The sequence below is a fragment of the Stylophora pistillata genome, chromosome 2 (genome assembly GCF_964205215.1).
Source record: "Stylophora pistillata chromosome 2, jaStyPist1.2, whole genome shotgun sequence".
Taxonomy (NCBI): Eukaryota; Metazoa; Cnidaria; class Anthozoa; order Scleractinia; family Pocilloporidae; genus Stylophora; species Stylophora pistillata.
The window spans coordinates 26,693,386-26,712,053 of record NC_142520.1 but is presented as its reverse complement, the minus strand read 5'-3'; the positions used below and the strand labels follow the sequence as shown (position 1 = coordinate 26,712,053).

At 39.3% G+C, this 18,668-nt stretch overlaps 2 protein-coding genes across 2 annotated transcripts; both read right to left on the bottom strand.

Annotated features, from left to right (window-relative positions):
• Nucleotides 1–5,815: 5,815 nt before the first annotated feature.
• Nucleotides 5,816–18,234, bottom strand: LOC148738089 (uncharacterized). Its single transcript, XM_088749385.1, is given in 7 exon segments — nucleotides 5,816–5,996; nucleotides 12,282–12,312; nucleotides 14,651–14,765; nucleotides 15,540–15,699; nucleotides 15,701–15,845; nucleotides 17,597–17,737; nucleotides 18,174–18,234. Coding segments are annotated over 7 exon segments (834 nt in total).
• On the bottom strand, nucleotides 9,032–11,724 carry LOC148738090 (uncharacterized). The gene has a single exon (XM_088749939.1). The coding sequence runs from the start codon at nucleotides 11,722–11,724 to the stop codon at nucleotides 10,375–10,377; it is 1,350 nt and encodes a 449-aa protein (XP_088606065.1). The 3' UTR covers nucleotides 9,032–10,374.
• Nucleotides 18,235–18,668: the final 434 nt, after the last annotated feature.

Below are 18,668 nucleotides of genomic sequence, written 5' to 3'. Positions count from 1 at the left end.
AGTTCTTTTCAATGCTACAAAAGTTGTACTATACCAGTAGCCACATGCAGTCTCTGACTGTCTATTTTTCTGAGTGTTGACATAACTTGACATATGGTCGCCCAAGGCGTAAATTTTTGGGAAAACTTTGGAAGAAAAAAAAAGAGCTACTTTGTTTTTACGGGAATGTACCTTCTTTAAACGAATTAATGGGGAATATAAACTTCACTGGTTGCCTTAAAATTTGGTTCGTGTGGGAGAATTCCATTTTCAAAATGGATCTTTCGCAATGGCCCCTGACTTGATGCGTACGGTAAAGTTTTGATCAGCTAACTCGTCAGATGGGAGCAAAGCAACTTAGAATAATATCGGATAATCTCCACACGGTTTTGAAGACCAACCCCTCAGGATTGAAATTGTGTAGAAGTATTATTAGTACGGTCAGGTTTGATATGCCATTAACTCTCAAAAACAATCCTTCATTAAAATATGTCGCACATTATTCGGTTTACATTTAGATTAAGCTAAAAACAAATCAATTTTTTTCCAAATAGTGCATTCCATAACTTTTCAATTGATATGTAGTTTATAGTCTGTGGTTATGATTCAAATAGTGTGTTAAAAATGATTTTTTTTTCAGCGAAGGACACTCACGAAGGTCTGCCGTATCCCTAATGATTTGCAATAAACATCCCGCCAAAGAAATGTTAAAAAATAAATAGATGAATTTTTTGTTTTGTTTAATTTTTTCCCAGGTTTAATGTAATCTGTTTTGCTCTTCCTTTCCTTTCATGGAAGGGTATCAAAAACCGTCTTTTAGTTTTGGGACAACCGCTAAATGAAGTTTAACAGTCCTTTACCAGGACGTTCATCAGAAAGCATCAGCTTCGTATTTTAGATCTAGTTTCTCTTGGTCACGAATAAACGCGTGGAACGATGCCACTGATTATTATACCAAACGATGTCGATTGTTTCATTCAACTTGCTGTTTAAAAGGTAAAGAACAAAATTTAAAAAATGCAAGAGATATTTTATCAACTGTTTACCACTCGACTTTTTTTTAAAATTGAAATGGGTTTCATGGTAATGTAATGGGAATTCTGGTAAAATTTGGTACAACCACTTTGGCACAAGACTTGGGCTGGGTCTTTCCCCCCCCCCCCCCCCCCCAGCCTCAATAGTAAGAGGTTAATGTCGGAGAGTGAAGGGAAACTGGGGTTGCTGAATATCGAGAATTTTTCTTTCGTATAACAAAAAGGGTCAGAAGTAAATATTTCCAAAGAGAGACTTACTGAAAAAACAGAGTCTTATTGACTGAACACTAACGTGTGTTATCAAATCAAGTTTCTCACTAGGTCTTACTCACCGGTAACCTGGTGATTAATTTCCCTACACAAAGACAACATATTAAAGCGAGTAAACATGAGTCAAAATAGCTTCAACTATATCATGCGATGTATTTATACTGTAATAAGTGGAAATACAGACTCACATTTATAATTTGACCACCCGCAAATCGATCTAAATGTACATTGCATTTCTATTTAAAAAGGTGTTTATACGTGTACTGGAAAAAGATTATATCAGTGCACTAAGTTATCTGCTAATGAATCTCTTAATGCCATGAACAATGACAATCTCTTCAAGATAACATTTCATAGAATACTTCGATGCTAGTGGGAGAAAACCTGATGGTGCCGGAAAAAATTAACAGTTCTCGTGTGAACTATCCTGGGGGAGGGGTGTACGTGCGTCCACAGTAGGTGTAGGAGTCAGTGTTGTTGACAGCGTCACTCCTTCTACGGATATCTCCGAAACCAAACGAGGGTCCTAACCAGGAACAGTCTGTCATAGCGCAGTTGAAGTAGCGGTATTGTGAGAGTATTACGGGGGCGTATCCATTGCTGTTGTGAAGTGAGAAGATAAAGGCCTTACCGGCTGGAACGCAAGAACATTTGTTGCTTGCAGCTAAAGTATACATGTTGAATTGAAGTCGACGAAAACGGCAATAACTTAACATGAGAATTAAATGAAAAGGTAATGAAGGTTTTTAATGGTCCAATTTTGGACTTAAATAATGGTGAATCCGAAATGTCGCAAGTTGAATTGTACACCATTGTTCGCTCATAGTTTCCAAATTTCAGTGCAACTGGCTAAACCTGACGTTTTATTGTAGGAATTACTCACCACTCAGTATTATAAAAACTTCTTTCACATTTTCCCTTTTAGAAACTGGATAAGATACTGAAAGTGGCAAGCGAAGAAGAGAAGAGAGAACCAATTTTCGAGGCCCAGCATCCTAGTCTTGTCTCCTCAGATGAGTCTGATGAAGAAGATCCCACATCAGTGGTGACAAGGCCCCTTACTTGGAGGACGGGAGAAGTTACCAACTTCTTCCATATAGTAGACCAGAGGTATAAGTACTCCATGACGAAGCAGCAAACGAGGCAGTCTGTGAAAAGAAGGGTTGGTAAAGCAAGTCATAGAAATAGTAGAGAGATCCCAGAAAAATTGTACTGGGCCACCACTTTAATCTAATTTTAATTTTAGTATACAGTCACTCAACTCTCTTCTAGGGACCATCTCTTATAAACTTGCTATATTTTTACCCAATGATACAGATAATGTAGGCCTGCCATCTCCATTCTTTTATTCTGTCTGACTTAACCTTTTAAGAAACCACCTCAGTTGGCAAATTTAAAGTGAGACTTCTGTACAATCATGATCGATTACAAGAGAGTTTGAAGACTGTAAACATATACATGCCTAACATGTAATATTTTGGGCAATTTTAGTTATCGAGCATCCTACATTTAAGTTATTTTCAGTGGAAAGTGAATTCAGTTTGTAGAATATTTTCCCTTCCCTGACCACTATTTGGCACTTATGTCTAGGATCGAATGCAGGTGATTTTTAGCAAATACTTCACATATATGTGAACGGATTTTTGAACATTATCACACTACTTCACATTTGACTGAATTGTGCATTTGACTGAACTTTTATCAGTGAGGACAATTTACCATGCTCATTTTAAAGAGCCCTAAATCCTGGACATATCTGCTATTTTAGAGGAAGCTACAACTTTCATTCTCTCTTTTATAATTCTCTTGTTCTTCATCAGATGGAGTAGTGTCTCAATTTTTAACATCAGAAGTGCTTCAAATAGATTTAATGCAGACATAAGATTAAATCTAAGGCGACATTCTCAGCATGTTGCCTTGATTCCCTCGGCACATGAAGTTCACATTTTTGCGAAATGCTTATAATAGAAGTTTAGAAATTTAAACATGCATCTAGAAATCAGTTTTCTGGTCATATTTTATATATATTGACCCACACATAATTTTCCAGACTGTCATCCTTCCCATTTTATCGTATCAATTGTACTGTAAGGGTTAAGTCTTGCCTCTTTTTGACTTTAGACAGAGAAATGTGTAAAGTAAAATAAGGTTAAGAAACACGATTATTATCAGGCTCCATTTTGGACTCTGAATAAATTGTACCACTAACATCATTCTGCATTAATAAACTTGACGAGAATTGTTAGAGTGCTTATTCCGTCTGGGAGTGGGAAATAGGACAAAATGCTTTGAGAACGTGCAGTAGAGTTGAGTCCAAGAAGTAAAATTTGACGAACAGCGATTAACCGAGCGATGGTAAAGGCTGGAAAGTGCATCCCTTGCACGAATTCACCTTTGCAGAAAATACCGCAAAATGCATGATTTCGACTGGTTAATTCCAGTGAACATAACGTTCGAATGCGCAAAACGGCTGTAAATGTTAGAATACATGTTGTTTTCTATAGGTTAACGGAACAACAATGAAAGATAAAACGCCGAAAGATACGTTTCCACGAATTTCCTCGAATTCACTATCGCAGAGAAAACGTTGGAAAATGCATGCTTTCGACTGGATAACTCTTGTGAACACTTCATTCACCGGGCAAAAAATGGTTGCAAACAGAAGAAAACATAGCATTTTCAATAAATTATACGAACTGCAAACTCTCGAAAACATTATTTTTTCCCGTATTTAACACATTAACCTTCCCGGAAAATGCGTGTTTTCAGCTGTGACGTTGTTGTTCATTCGGAAAATGTCAATGAACAGAAGGAAAACACGCTGTTTGTGGTGCGTTAATCGAGTGGTTAATGCCAGAAAACGAAATGTTTACCTGCATTTACCGCGAAGGAAAACTACCGAATAATGGAACGAATACTGGGATTCACCAATGCGAAAACGCACAGAAAACGTCGGATTTTTCGGAGGCAAAACATGGGTAAACGTTAGTAAATTGCCACGTTTTCCGTGAATTCAACTTTTATTTTCCGTATGGCGAACGCTAGTTTTTTTGCCATGTATGGGTCCTTTTCCATTGGAGTTGTTATGAAATGTCGCTACAGTCCATCCGTCTGCCTTGGCATGCCAGCATCTCACAAATACACTGCGGCTCGAATCCACGAGAAATGAACTCAAATATGATACCAGTACTCCAAGGTACTTGTCACGGTCAAGATCACTAAGGATACTGGAAGCGGTCGATCAGAGCTATTTATAAAATTAAATCAATGACAATCGTGTTTAATAACTCCCTCCAAATTGGGATAAATACTAAAACCTATTTCTATTTTGAAACTGTTTCCGCCATAATGCATGATGTTCCTACTGGCTCTACACAAAGGAATGTTCGTGAACTTTTAATTAATTCATCTGAAGTCCATACCTATAATACGCGTTTCTCCTCCACAGAGAATTTTTATGTACAGAAATCTAGATTGCATGTGAAACTGAAGCCTTTCTCTGCGTTTGGTACGAGGTTATCGAACTGTCTAAACCCTGGCTTGCGTAAGCTCACGAAAAGAGAATTTAAAAGGAAACTTCACAAGTTGCTTTAGACTATACTTGGGATTAAGGACTATTATGTTGAGCCCATTCACTAATATTGAAATTCAATAATAATGATTATCAAATATTATCACTATATTTGAGGGGGTTTTACCACTCGCTTGGACGAATTAACGAGAGGTGCCAAGACTCTGTACTTTACTTCTTTTATTCTCTTCTGGAGAGCTGCTACAACAACGCTTTATGCATCTAATACTCTGTGCATCTATTGATCTACGCGTCCAATAATCATGCGAGAGGTACTAACGCTTTAAGTAGGATAACCGTAGACGTGTTTGGGTTAGCTGACCGTGAGAGTTTCCATAGTGTATCCGTTTATTTTGCAAAAAGGAGGAAACTGGTTGGCCCTCACCGAAGTACTTGGTGAGCACCAAGGAACCAATTGAACACTAACAGCTGCCCACAAGAATTGCGCACACAAAAGGGAACTTCAGTGTGGGTAGGACTCAAGGTCAGCTTTACCAACGCAAACACGACCACCTGTGAAACTGTCTAATTGTCTAAATGTCTAACACGGTAACAAGGAAATCCGTGAGCTGAACCAAAAAAACAAAAACATAATCTACCAAAACAACAAGTAGGCGCAACAGGCAAGGATTAATAAAACAAAAGGCTTAACTAGAAAAGTCTCAAAACAACAACTTTCAATTCACTTCACAACCACTGTATACTTCGCTCACATCCGTATGTCACAATTCTCTCCTCTCTACTTTCCAGTCTGCTCTGCCTGTATTTGATTATTGTGTCTTCTTTAACTTACTAGGAATTTTATTGTATTTAATTTGTATGACAACTGTACGTATCTTTTAGCTTATAGTGTAGTGAACCAATGCATAGCTTCTAACTGAAGTAATATCGTAGTAGTAATTAAGTCTCTTCAGCTTACAATGTGTAGTATTTACTTATTTATTACTAATACCCGCCACGATTAGCTAATGTTATATGCGGGTTGTGTAAATTGGCTTTTAATATCCCATGAAATAATTATAAAAACAGCAGTAAACAGCAACTCGAATAGTCTGCATGTTTCTCCATTTCCATGACAGGTTGGCTTACACGAGCAAAAGTAGGATCCCACAGTATTTGCACATTGTGCTTTAACATCGCAGATATCTTTAATTTAAGTGTACGTTTTGGCATAGATGTAGTGACACATGAAACAGTTTACCGTCACCAGTAGTTGAACTTGACTCAATGAACACTTTTAAGAAAGCTCTAAAATCAAAATCATTTAACTAGGCCTATAGTACAAAATTGAATTAATATTATATATCATTTACTTTATTCATGGATTCAATAGAACTTTTATCGTAGATAAAGTCCTTTTTTAATATATATATATATATATATATATATATATATATATATATATATAACTAACTGCAGACAGTACTGTTTCGGCCTTCTGGGCCTCATCAGTGCAGTGCTAATGCTAGGATGGAGGAGAACCAATATGGTCACCCCAAACGATCCAACCTTTGTGGTATCGTCTAAGCCATGCCAGAGTGCTCAAACTAGAGTACACTAGCGAGCATGCGCAATTGCAGAGCAATGACTCATCCTAGTTAGAGTGCTCAATTTGGACATGAAAGCAAAGCTTTGTATGCCAAAGAGCTATATCTAACTGCAGACAGTACTTTTTTTTAAAATATAAAAGCCTGGAGACCAGGCGGTTTTATTTCGTCAATGATATCTATTTACAATTCTAATTGATGAAAGTATTCGAATTAAATTATGAGTTACTTAAGTATTTACAGGTCTCCATTAACTAATGACATTTTCTCTTACAGGCGGCACGAACAGCGCACGGGCTATAACAGCCCGGAGTAAGCGCCCACCTGTAAGAGCTAACAAAGTTCTATTTGCTATTTACAAAGAGTTTTGTCCCGACCATGTGGGGCACAAACAGCGCGCGGGCCTGTAGCCCGGAGTAAGGACCCCTCATGGGCGAGGTTTAACAAGTTTTATTATATACAAAGGTTCAGGGGGGAGCAAGAGAGGGAAAGAAGACAGGTTTACCAGCATCGGCCGAACAAAATGCGTTTTTAAAAGACCAAAAATTCCTTAAGGTATCAGTGTCGCTGCTAAGAATTCTGAGTTGGACATCTTTTTTAATTAAGTCGATAATCGCGTTGGAGCTCAAAAGAGAACCTTCGAAGGTAGCTTTATTTCTGGCAAGCCAACACCAATATATGATGGTTGCCTTGAGAAAGTTAGATAAGGACATACTGGTGGTAGATTGGTCTAGGGAAAAGGGGTAATAGATAGAGGTAGGGGAGATAGAGAAGGGGGAGTCGAGTAGAACACGAAAAAGGGGAGAGAAATAGTCCCAGACTTTCACAACTCTGGGACATCCCAAGAAACAGTGTTCAATAGTTTCTGTTTTACCGCAGATCGCGCATTTGTCATTATTGATGTATCCCCAAGACTTTAGGAGATATCTTACGCGGATCATTCTATGGATCAATAGCCAAATTAGATCGTTCTTCTTGTTCTCAATTAGCTTTAGGCGAGACTTGCGCCACACCCAGGCCCAACGATTGATGGGGCGGTCCATAGCAGACGCCCAAAAACCGGAGCACCGGGGTGCAGCGCAGACGGGGTCAAGCAACAAAAGATATAAATTCTTACTGGTGAGTAAATCAGGTAAGGCACCAGTTTTCTGATGCAAGGTACGGAAATTATCTAAACAAAGCCGGTAGTAATTGGAAGGAAGGAAGGAAGAGGGGCCAGAATTTGTGGGAAAAGAAAAACGGGGATCTAGAATAGTTAGCTTATGTCCTAAAAAATATCGAGCTAGGTAATGCCATTTGGATGTGCCAAAGTCATCTCTTAAACTGGAAAAAACAGAAAGGCGCAGGCTAGCGCACTTAGCTTTAAAATTAACGACGTTGAGGCCCCCAGAGGATGGGGGCGCACAGCAGCGATCGCGACTTACATTTTCCATTTTTCCTTTCCAGATAAAAGGCCAAATGATCGACTTAAAGCTATCGTGCACCCAACGGGGTGGGGGGATGACTTTAGCAACGTGCCATAAACGGCTTGCGCCTAAAGTGTTTACAATTAAGGTTCTACCGATAAAAGACAGGTCTCTTTGTTTCCAAAGATTTAGAACCGAACTTAGTTTGTCTAATTTGGCCCGCCAATTGTCGTCGTCGACATTGACGAGGCCGTTTGAGAAGTAAACACCAAGCACTCTCATTTTAGTGACCCATTTGAGGCCATAGGGAGATTCAATTCTAGTTCGCCATTTTCCTAACCACATTGCTTCAGATTTGGACGTGTTCAGTTTAGCGCCAGATCCTTGTTCAAATTTTGATACGACTCGGAGAAGTGAAGAAAGAGATCTTTCGGATTTTAAGATGCAAGTAGCATCGTCAGCGTACTGGGATATTTTATATTGAAGGCCCCCTGCTCCGGGGAGCAGGAAACCTTCAATATCTTTACAATTACGGATTTGCGTTGATAATACTTCTGAAACTAGCACATAAAGGAGAGGAGATAATGGGCATCCTTGTCTCACCCCTCTTCTTAAGTGGACAGGGGGGGACAGGGAGCCATTAACAATGATTCTAGAGAAGGCTTTAGAATAAAATAGTTCGACCCACCCACAAAAGGAGGGGCCGAAACCAAATTTACGCAATACTCTCATCATGAATTCGTGGTCAACTCGGTCAAAAGCTTTTTCTTGATCTAAGGAAATGAGAATACCTGGTTCATTAGTTTTGTCAATCATGTCAAGGGCATCACGAAGTAAGGCCAAATTTGAGAAGATAGTGCGGCCGACCACGCCGCACGTTTGGTCTGAATGCACGATGGAATTCATGACTTTTTTCAATCGTTCAGTGATGATTTTAGATGCTAACTTGTAGTCAGTGTTTAACAAGGAAATTGGGCGCCAATTTTTTGCGAGGCGTCGATCATCTTTTTTGTGGATGAGTCGTAGGAGGCCCTCGTACTGGCTATCCGCGAGGGAGCCAGCAAGAAAGGCCTCGTTCAAAACAGAAAGGAGAGATTCGCTCAAATCGTTCCAAAAACAGAGTAAAATTCTGTTGGGAGACCATCAGAACCGGGTGACTTGCCGGTCTGAAGGCCTTCCAATGCAGTAAGTAATTCTTTATTAGAAAAAGGGCCTTCGCATAGATTGCGCTCATAATCAGTCAGTGAAAATTCGAGGTCGTCAATTATTTTAGTTTGAATTCGCATATCAAGAGGATCTTGGGTGAATAAATTCTTGTAGAAATTGGTTAAAATTCTTTCAAGATCATTTTGAGAATTTCTGAGAACACCGTTCTCGTCAAAAAGAAGATTCAAAACTATTCATGTCAGCTCGTTTTTTCTCCAGACGGAAGAAATAGCGTGTTGGTTTCTCACCTTCTTCGAACCATTGTGCTCGGGAGCGGACTTTAGCTCCTTCGGCCTCTTTCGAGATCAGAGAGGACAATTGGCTTTCCAAATCGCTAATTACACCTGGGTTATTTAAGCGATTAGAATGTAAAGCGTTTTTAGCATGGGTTAATTGCTTAGTAATTAGGATTCTTTTGGCATTTGCTGTTCTCTGTTTACGGATACAGTATGAAATACTTGTTTTGCGGATTTCAATTTTTAGAGCATCCCACCATTCGCGAAGGGAGGCGAATTCGGGGATTTTAAGCTTAAAGTTGTTAATCGATTTTGACATAATGTTTTTAAATTCTACATCTGAGAGTAAAGAGCTGTTGAACTTCCAAATTCCAGGACCGTGATTAGAAGGGTTAGTCGTTAGTTCAATTTTTACAAAGTCATGATCGGATAGGTCGTATACGCATGGAAGAATATTACATTTCGTTACTAGGGTTAAGCCTTTAGCGACGAGAAAGCGGTCAATTCTAGATGCCTGGGTATGGTCTTTGTTAGACCAGGTGAAAGTTACTTTGCGCGGGTTGTTTTTGCGCCAAATGTCTGTAAGTGAGAAGTCAGCACAAAGGGATCGGAGAAGTTTTTGATCAGACAATAGGATGGCGGAACAATTTAATTTATCTAGGACATTGTCTACACAATTAAAGTCTCCCCCGATCACTAGATCCCCTTGGGGTAGAAAGTAATTGTGCAGACAAGAGAAAAAACTTTTACGATCCGAAATAGTATTGGGAGAGTAAATGTTTACTAAATTTAGTTTAGAATTATAGTAGTCAATGAGTAAGCTCAATATTCTTCCTTCGGAATCGGTCAAAAAACGGATAATTTTGCCTGGGAAGTTTAGAGAAAAGAGGATGGCAACACCGGCGGACCTGCCAGTCCCGAAGGACCACAGACATTTGCCGCGCCAGAGTATTTCGAATTCCTCCGCTTGTTTTTTGCATGAGACATGTGTTTCTTGTAAAAGGATTATGTCACAGTTTGAATAATTTAATTCTTGAATAACTTTTCGACTTTTACTGGAGGACCCGAGTCCTCGCACATTTAGAGAAATTATTTTAAGCTTACTCATTGAATATAAATAAAAAATTAATATCTGTACCGCCTTCTCCTAGGTTTAGCTTTCTCCCATCCATCATTATCAGTTTCGGAGCCAGAGTAGTCACGGCGGGAAGATCTATCGCGGTCATCGCGGCCGCGATAATAATCTCGATCGTTTCTATCTCTCTCTCTTCTGTCGTCTCTCCGGTCATCTCTTCGTTCTTCTCGATCGTCCCTCCCTCGCTCGTCTCTTCGTTCTCTTGGTCGTTCTCTTCTACCTTCGTCGCGTTGTTGTTCTCGTTGTTTCTCTTGATCTTGTTGTTTCTGTTGTTCTTGCTGTTTCTGCTTTTCTAGTAATTTCTGTTGTTCTTCTTGTTGTCGCTGTTGTTCTCTCTGTTGTTGTAGTTTTTTCTGCCTTTCTTCTCTTTCCTTGGCGCGCTGGGCTCGCTCTTGTGTCTTTTCCTCTTCAGATTTAGGTGGCGTTGGCTCACTATCGACGTTCGCGCTGAAGAGCAGGAAGGGGCATTGAGGCATGGAATGGTTGTCCGCTAAACAAACGGAACATCTTGGCGAGTCTTTACATTCTTGAGCTCGATGCCCAGGGCATTCACAATTAAAACAACGGACTGCAGAGCAGTCTTTGGCCATGTGGTCAGTAGCTCCACAATTCCGGCAAGCTGTTGGCTGATTTGGGTACCATATTTTAATAGGTTCACCAGCTATGTTGATGTTGGCAGGGATAGTTCGATGTAGCGCCATTCGAGCCGTTCTTACTCCATTCTCGATATGTTGTGCAATTTTTTCGCGCCGAAATGAAAGGACACGACCGTAGTGGCTGAGTCGGCCAATCACGGCAGTGTCGGGTAGTTCAGCGGGGGCTTCATGGATCTTGACGAGGACCAAACGATTTTCGCAGTCGCCCAAGAACACTTTGAGACCGGCAATCACGACAAAAGGTGTTTCAAGAGCGGCTTCTTTAGCTGCACGGCTCTTAAAAGTCACGATCCAAGATCTATTGGACGCCTTTCTCTGGATTCCGGTGATAGCGTCAATATCGATTTCTGCCGCGTCAAAAGCTTCGAGAATTATTTGCGATGTGACGATTGTATCAACGCTAAAATAAATAGAGCGATCCTTCGTGATTTTACTTTGACTAGGAGCATTCAAAAAAGGCACGGCCTTAAATTTCACACCCTTATTTTCCAGATTTTTCAGTACCTCAGGGATTTCGATTTCCACGTCTGCGTCCCAGGACTGTGAACCTTCTACCACGCTTGCGTCTACGACGTCTCCTGGATTCGCTGTCGAGTTATCGGTAGTAAACTGGCTGATATTTTCACTTTCCTGGCTGTCCATGTTGACCAATTGCTGCAAAAGCAAGAAAAATAAACTTTTCATAAGCCTTTTAACCCAAGAGGCCGAGAAGCTTATAACTGTTTCGGCCTTCTGGGCCTCATCAGTGCAGTGCTAATGCTAGGATGGAGGAGAACCAATATGGTCACCCCAAACGATCCAACCTTTGTGGTATCGTCTAAGCCATGCCAGAGTGCTCAAACTAGAGTACACTAGCGAGCATGCGCAATTGCAGAGCAATGACTCATCCTAGTTAGAGTGCTCAATTTGGACATGAAAGCAAAGCTTTGTATGCCAAAGAGCTATATCTGCACGTATATATATATATATATATGACTTAGACGATACCACAAAGGTTGGATCGTTTGGGGTGACCATATTGGTTCTCCTCCATAAAAAAAAAAAAAATGCAGTTATATATATATATATATACGTGTGTTAAAATGTTCCAGTGTGTATTTCTATATTCAATAGCGTTATGTACTTATGTCTGGGCTAACGTTTACAATGAGGATTAAGTTCCTCCCCTTCTATAACCCCTTTTTTAATAAAGATATATTATGTATATCATTATTTCCAATAAATTTGTTATAAATATAAAAGCGTGCGAGTCCTCGGCGCATTCATCAATGTCTAGAGACGGAGAGAAGGTGTTAGAAGATTTTCTATCACTCTTGACGTTTGACTTGGCTTTATTCGCCTTTCTTATACAGCCTACTATTTTGGGGTCTAGCTCAGCCCTGGGTGAAAATGTTGGTAACCAGCTTACAAAGGTGACACTTACCAAGCTGTCAATCTTCATGCATCGTCATTGTTTCTATCTTAGCCAGCGAATCACGTTAAGTTACGTAAAACAGTTCCTGCGTACTAAGTATGTACCTTCGAGTTGTTTACGCTTTACAAAATCATTTTCTACGTTAAATTTCTTACATTTCCAGTTTAGTTCGGGTAAAACGAAAACAAAATTGGCAATATCTAAATTGTAAATAAACCGTTGCGTGGATTATAATTGTACTTAAAAAAGATAACTAGATCGAATACATACCTTGAAGATTTTTACATAACCACAGAATAAAAAGAGAATTCAAGGAAGACAGGGCGTACTTAAAGTACCGCCCCAGTAAGAGCACGTGCTGCTCACACGAGTAAACTGATTATAGACTCAGTGTTCAAGATAAAAAGTACAAATTGTTTACAGTTTTTGTCACCTTTTAAAGAGAGAGGTGCTGAACGTGCTAAATAAAATTTACCAGGTACTTTTTTGATCATGAGATCGACATGAAATTGATCTAAAAAAACAAATCTGAAAGGATCGAAAGTATATTTAAAGAAGTAGGTATTGCCAGGAAATCCGGTATGAGACTAACTTTTTCCAGATCAAATTAATCTCTCATTTGTCAATCAGATTATCCTAACTGAAACACATCTTGCCGCAAGATAATGATAATACTTCCTGTCAAGTTTTAGTCACCGTAGAACTTAACATCTGCTTTCATGTGGAACTCCACGGCGATAGAATAATATGCCGTATTCACGAACGGCTTGGTATGAACTTTTGCACTGTTAAATGGACTATGGTAAAGATTGCTCTACTGGCAAAGTAAGACCGCCTTCGAAATAGAAAACTATCAATTGCTTATCGTATTTTTGAACTAAATGGCTTGGTGCAACAACATAACTAAACGTAGGCTTGCAAATATTTATTACCCTAAATAAAACAATAAAGCAACTAACAATAGCGATAACACAATGAACTAAATTATTTATCCCAATTAATTTACAGAATTATGATAATTTAAACTATTTTACCCTACAACTATTTACAAGAGTAATTACTATTAAGATAAAGAAAAGCTAGGTTTTTTTTCTTTTTTTTTTTTTGACGTTCAGTTCACCTTCGCGTCCTGTGCTTGACCTGTGCTCGACGTAATCTTAACAACCACGTTCCAACAACAAACGGCAGATAAACCAACGATTCACAAACCAATCTTCACGTTTAACAACCCAGACTCGCGTTTAACAAACCAAACGCTGCTACGCAGTAGTTTCCAACTTAACGTAACTAACGTACTTTTCCTTCACTCCTCTTGTCTTCACTGGCTTTCCCTTTGGCAGAAGATAACCTTTTCCTTTTTTTCTTCTGCGTTTTATTTCTTTGGCCAGCTTCTTGGCACACGTACGCCTTCGGAAAATGAATTCTTTGTCGTGTGAAAGGACAAGTTTTTTTCTGAATGACTCTCAGTGATTGAAACGTGCCCCGACCGAGTCTCTGTAACTTTTTCAACCTTCGCCGCCGGTGTCCTTCTCTCTCAAAATAAAACCACACACCACACCGTCACCACCCGAATCTTTCTAAAAGTACATGTGGACGCAAGGTGCCAGAAAAGAATGAAGAAAACTATTTGATATATACAATAAAGGTTAATTACACAACAGCTACAAATATCACGCACTACATAGATCCTAGGAGTATAAAATAATTATTTACATATATCTGAAAAAATTCTCTAGCGCTTTCATGACAGTGCCCAACACTTTAATAAAACACACTCAATGAAAATTCCTGCTAGATGCCAATTTTTTCTTTTACCAAGGGAGAACATGGGGTTTTTATAATTTTTTACCAGCTTAGAGAGAAAGTATGTAAATAAATTAGCTTTCATGTAATACTCAGAGGATAAATCTCATGTAGCACCAGCTGACAAAATACATGGAAAGCCATGATGTTGGGGTTAAATTGTATACAATTATGGCGTCGAGGATCTCAGAAAGTGTTACCGCGAGTAAATCAATTAATAAAGTGCTAGCCTCTCAGTTACATTTCCATCATCAGCTGGTTGTTGACAGACTTATCAAATTCACCTTACGACTTTCATGATTTCGAAATAGGAACTATGTCAGTATGCAGTGTGTTAGCAAAACTCCTCTCAATTGAAAAAGCTCGTGGCTTATAAAGTATAAGGTTTCTTACCCATTTCACAATGTTCCCCAGTGTACCCTTTCGTGCAAACGCATATATATCTATTATTTTCGTATTGTGCAGCGCACTTTCCATTGCTCTCGCATGGCCAGCTGATACATGGAGACTAAAGGGATAAACCACAAAGTTACAGTTTCATGCTCGCTTCCCATTATTAACTTGTGGTCCAAGAGGATTAAACGTTTTATCGAAGATTTTGTCTGGAAAAAATTGTTCATGAATTATAACAAGTGAATGTTTCAATCACTTGTTGGTCTTATATAGCTGAGTAGCACTATGCATAATGTAAAATTTCAACTGTGTGAGAAGTTGGCAGGAGAAAGACAATAGACCACTTTCATAAATGGCTGCCAGATTAATATTCTTTTGTTTAAATTTAAATTAGCCTTTCTGGCCTCGTTCTCCAGTACAAAATTCAAGAGAATACATTATCTCAAGCGAGGCCAGAAAGGCTAATTTAAATTTAAACCAAAGAATATTAGTCCGGCAGCCATTTATGAAAGTGGTCAATACCAACCTTGTCATAGCGCTACCTGACATTTGAAAGGAATAAAGTAATTTGTCCTCGATTTTCCTGCTTGTTTGTTCGTTTGTTTGTTTCCCGGCTGAGAGCTTCCTCAGAAATTAGAAAAAATCTTGACTCGCGAAGACTACGCATCACTTAATTTTATACTAGACCCGAGATTGGTTTAAAGGTATTTGAAGCTGCTGGTCCGAGATGTATCTATTGTTGCATTGCTCCATGTCTAGTTGTTCAGTTTATTTACTCTGCAACATCTTAATGGCTTAGGAAAAGATCGTAAGGGCTTCAATACTTGGAGGATTAAACATTTGTCTCATGTTAAGTCCAAATTTTTAAAAATTGCTTTAAATTTATTACTGAGAACATTCCGATTTCCAGTGCAAAGTGATGGTGACTCTGGCTGGCGATAAACTTGTCCGAGTTGTTGTGCATTTCCGATGGAAGAAATTCACAGAGCAATCTGCCGATGATATCTTGAAGTACAGCCAGGTTGAAGGAGGAGCATAAAGGCAAATTCGCACTCACTGCCTTCCATAACATAATCTTAACCAATGCTGGTGATGTTGAGGTAGAAGACCTTGTGAGCCTCAAAATTTGCATAAGTCAGTACTTGGTCTGACTCTCCGGTGACAGTTTCACCTCGTCCACCAGCGGCTTTGTTCACTAAAAGATGAAATGAGAAACATAAACGTGAAAAACCACAAACAAAAGCGTTCAAAAACGTCGTATCTAATACGACTCAGTAACATTCCGTGTAATACAAGCAACATTACTGAGTCCTCCAAATGTGTCGGGCTAAGGGTCTCAGAAATATATACCCTACTCTTTGATTTAAAATATAACGTAAGCAGCTATTTTACAATTAAAATAAGAATAGTTTTAGTAATAAGATTGTATTCTTTTTGTCTTCATGCCGTCTGCTAAGAAAAATATTTGCACCCGCATTTTAAAAAAAAATCACAAAGGTAAAAGGCTTTGAATGACTGAATAGAACGCTATCTCCAGTTATAGGGAAGCTTTACTCCATGTTAAGGTGTCTATGAATTGAACCAAAATGCCAATGGGGTGTCCACATGCGTGTGTACGAGGTTCTCTTTTCTGGTATTTATCTGAGCTAACCTCTCGGCCTCATCCCGGGCGATTTCGTGGCTTTCCAAACGGCACTGTTGAAAAGGTCACAAACACCTTAAAAATATTATATTAAGCTAACTAATCTGTTTTTAAGGAGAAAAACTTTCAAAATACGTAGTTTCCTGCAGCCGCATTCTTTTCCTTAATTGGCGTCAACTCTTCAATGGTCAAATCTGCGATCGCAAAAATTTGGGGACCATTTCAAAAGGAAAGAGAGTGTTAAGCAATGCGACCGACGCTGATGTGTGGACGATTGTTTTTTTAATATTCATCCATTTTTAAGAATCACCGAAAGAAGAGAGAAAATTGGAAAACCTCATTTCTTTAGAAAAAATCATTGAACATGTCCTGCTAGTCAGGAAATTATACTTTGCTACCATGAAAACCTTACTCAGCCTCTAAACTTAACTAAAATCTATACGCTGGATGCAAGACCCTGTGTAAAAAGAAGAAAACCTCTCAGGATGGAAGGTATTTTTAAGGATTTCACGTTTTCTGAATTATTCAGTCTTCGAAAAGGGTACTTTCTGGTACTCGTGGTCACATAATTAAAAGAATAAAGAAAGCTCTAAACTAAAACAAACGACCGCTGTTGATGATGTTTTCTCTTCTCTTGTTTAATTTTCTTTAGTAAAAGCATCAGCTGTGGCATTTTTTCAAGGCTGTTTTACCCTATTGGCTGCTGTTTGTGATGCCGTGGCGTTCTCAGTGTGCAAAGTTATACTGCTGTTTAGTACAAGAGATGTATGCTGAGTGACAACAATGTTTCCCTAAGCTTAAGTCCTGTAAGTTTCTCTAGAGAAGGATACTTTCTTTTTCTTAAAATTAGAACAGGAGTTCATTGATTAGAAATAAAGACGTCTTCAACGAAAGAATTTCTCTCACGCTTTGTTTAGAAATCAGAAGCATGCATTGCTGTTTCCTATAATTATACCAGTGAAAGAGTATAAATAATAGATTCTTTTCAGCATTCTTTTGTAATTTTCTATCGATACGAAATGTTTTGACTGTTAAGAAAATTTTACACCCTCTGTGACGAATAATTTATAGCGGTTATTATTTTTTGGTATGAATATTTGAAAGAGTTCCAGTTAATACTCAAGAAGTTCCTGTTTTTAAAACCAAAGAAGATAGGCGAGGCTTCCCAATTTTTTGCAAAGTTCGGTTGAAATGAATTCGATTATCGATAGAAAATTACAAAGAATGCTGAAAAGAATCTATTATTTATACTCTTTCATTGGTATAATTATAGGAAACAGCTATGCATACTATTGCTAGCTCACTTGCATCGATATTCAATCTCAGCCTTTGTACTGGATTATTTCCTGATGCCTGGAAAGTAGCAAAGGTCTCTCCTTCGTTCAAAGACGGCTCCACGCTAGACCGCTCCAATTTCCGCCCTATATCTGTTCTAGCTATTATTTCTAAAATTATAGAACGTCATGCTCACTCTCATTTTTGCCCATTTCTTGTCGAGCATGGATTATTTACTGACCTCTAGTTTGATTTTCGCTGGTTTTGATCCTGCGAACTTGCCACCTTTCGCCTGTGGGACCAACTACTCGCCAATATGTACCGCAGCTTACTGAGTGGGCTCTTACTAGTTGACCTCAAGAAGCCATTTGACACGGTCCACCACGACACTCCCTTGTTCAAACTTGGTATGTACGGTTGCTGCTCGTCAACGTTAAAGTGGTTCCGATCCTAGTTAACGGGCCGTACCCAGAAAGCAGTCTTGACCCTGGTACCCAGAAAGCAGTCTTGACCCTGGATGCTACCCTGGTGTCCCTTGGGGTCCCCCAGGGTAGCATCCTGAGCCCTCTGTTTTTTCTTATTTTCATTAATGACCTGCCGCCTTACCTGTCTCGTTCGCCTGACGCACATCTAACGATGTTTGCTGATGACACGACGCTTCTAACATCCGGACCTACTGTACTGAAAGTCGAGACTAGACTCAATCAACTCTCTGCAGATGTGTCAGTCGTTGGGCCAATTTAAACTGGAGGGCGCTCAATGCGGCCAAAACGAAATCTACGCTAGTGACCACAAGGCAAAGGCTACTACATCTCCAAATCCCTGATCTGAACGTCTCTGTGAATGGTAACGTCGTTGAGCAAGTTAACTCAGCTAAGATACTTGGCGTATTATTGGATGATCACCTCACTTGGGACCAGCACGTAGACCGCCCAGCAAAACACTAAATAGTCGACTTTCCCTTCTCAGGAGAATTTCTCCTTTCTTAGATTTTCACAGTTCTCTTCTTTTTTACAACTCTTGCATCCATAGTCAACTGGCATACTGCTCTACACTTGGGGGTCGTGCTCCAAGCATTCTCTTCTCCGCCTTCTGCGTTGC

Excerpts from the sequence above, each read along its gene's own strand:
- LOC148738090 (XM_088749939.1), bottom strand. The coding sequence starts at position 11,724 with ATGAAAAGTTTATTTTTCTTGCTTTTGCAGCAATTGGTCAACATGGAC.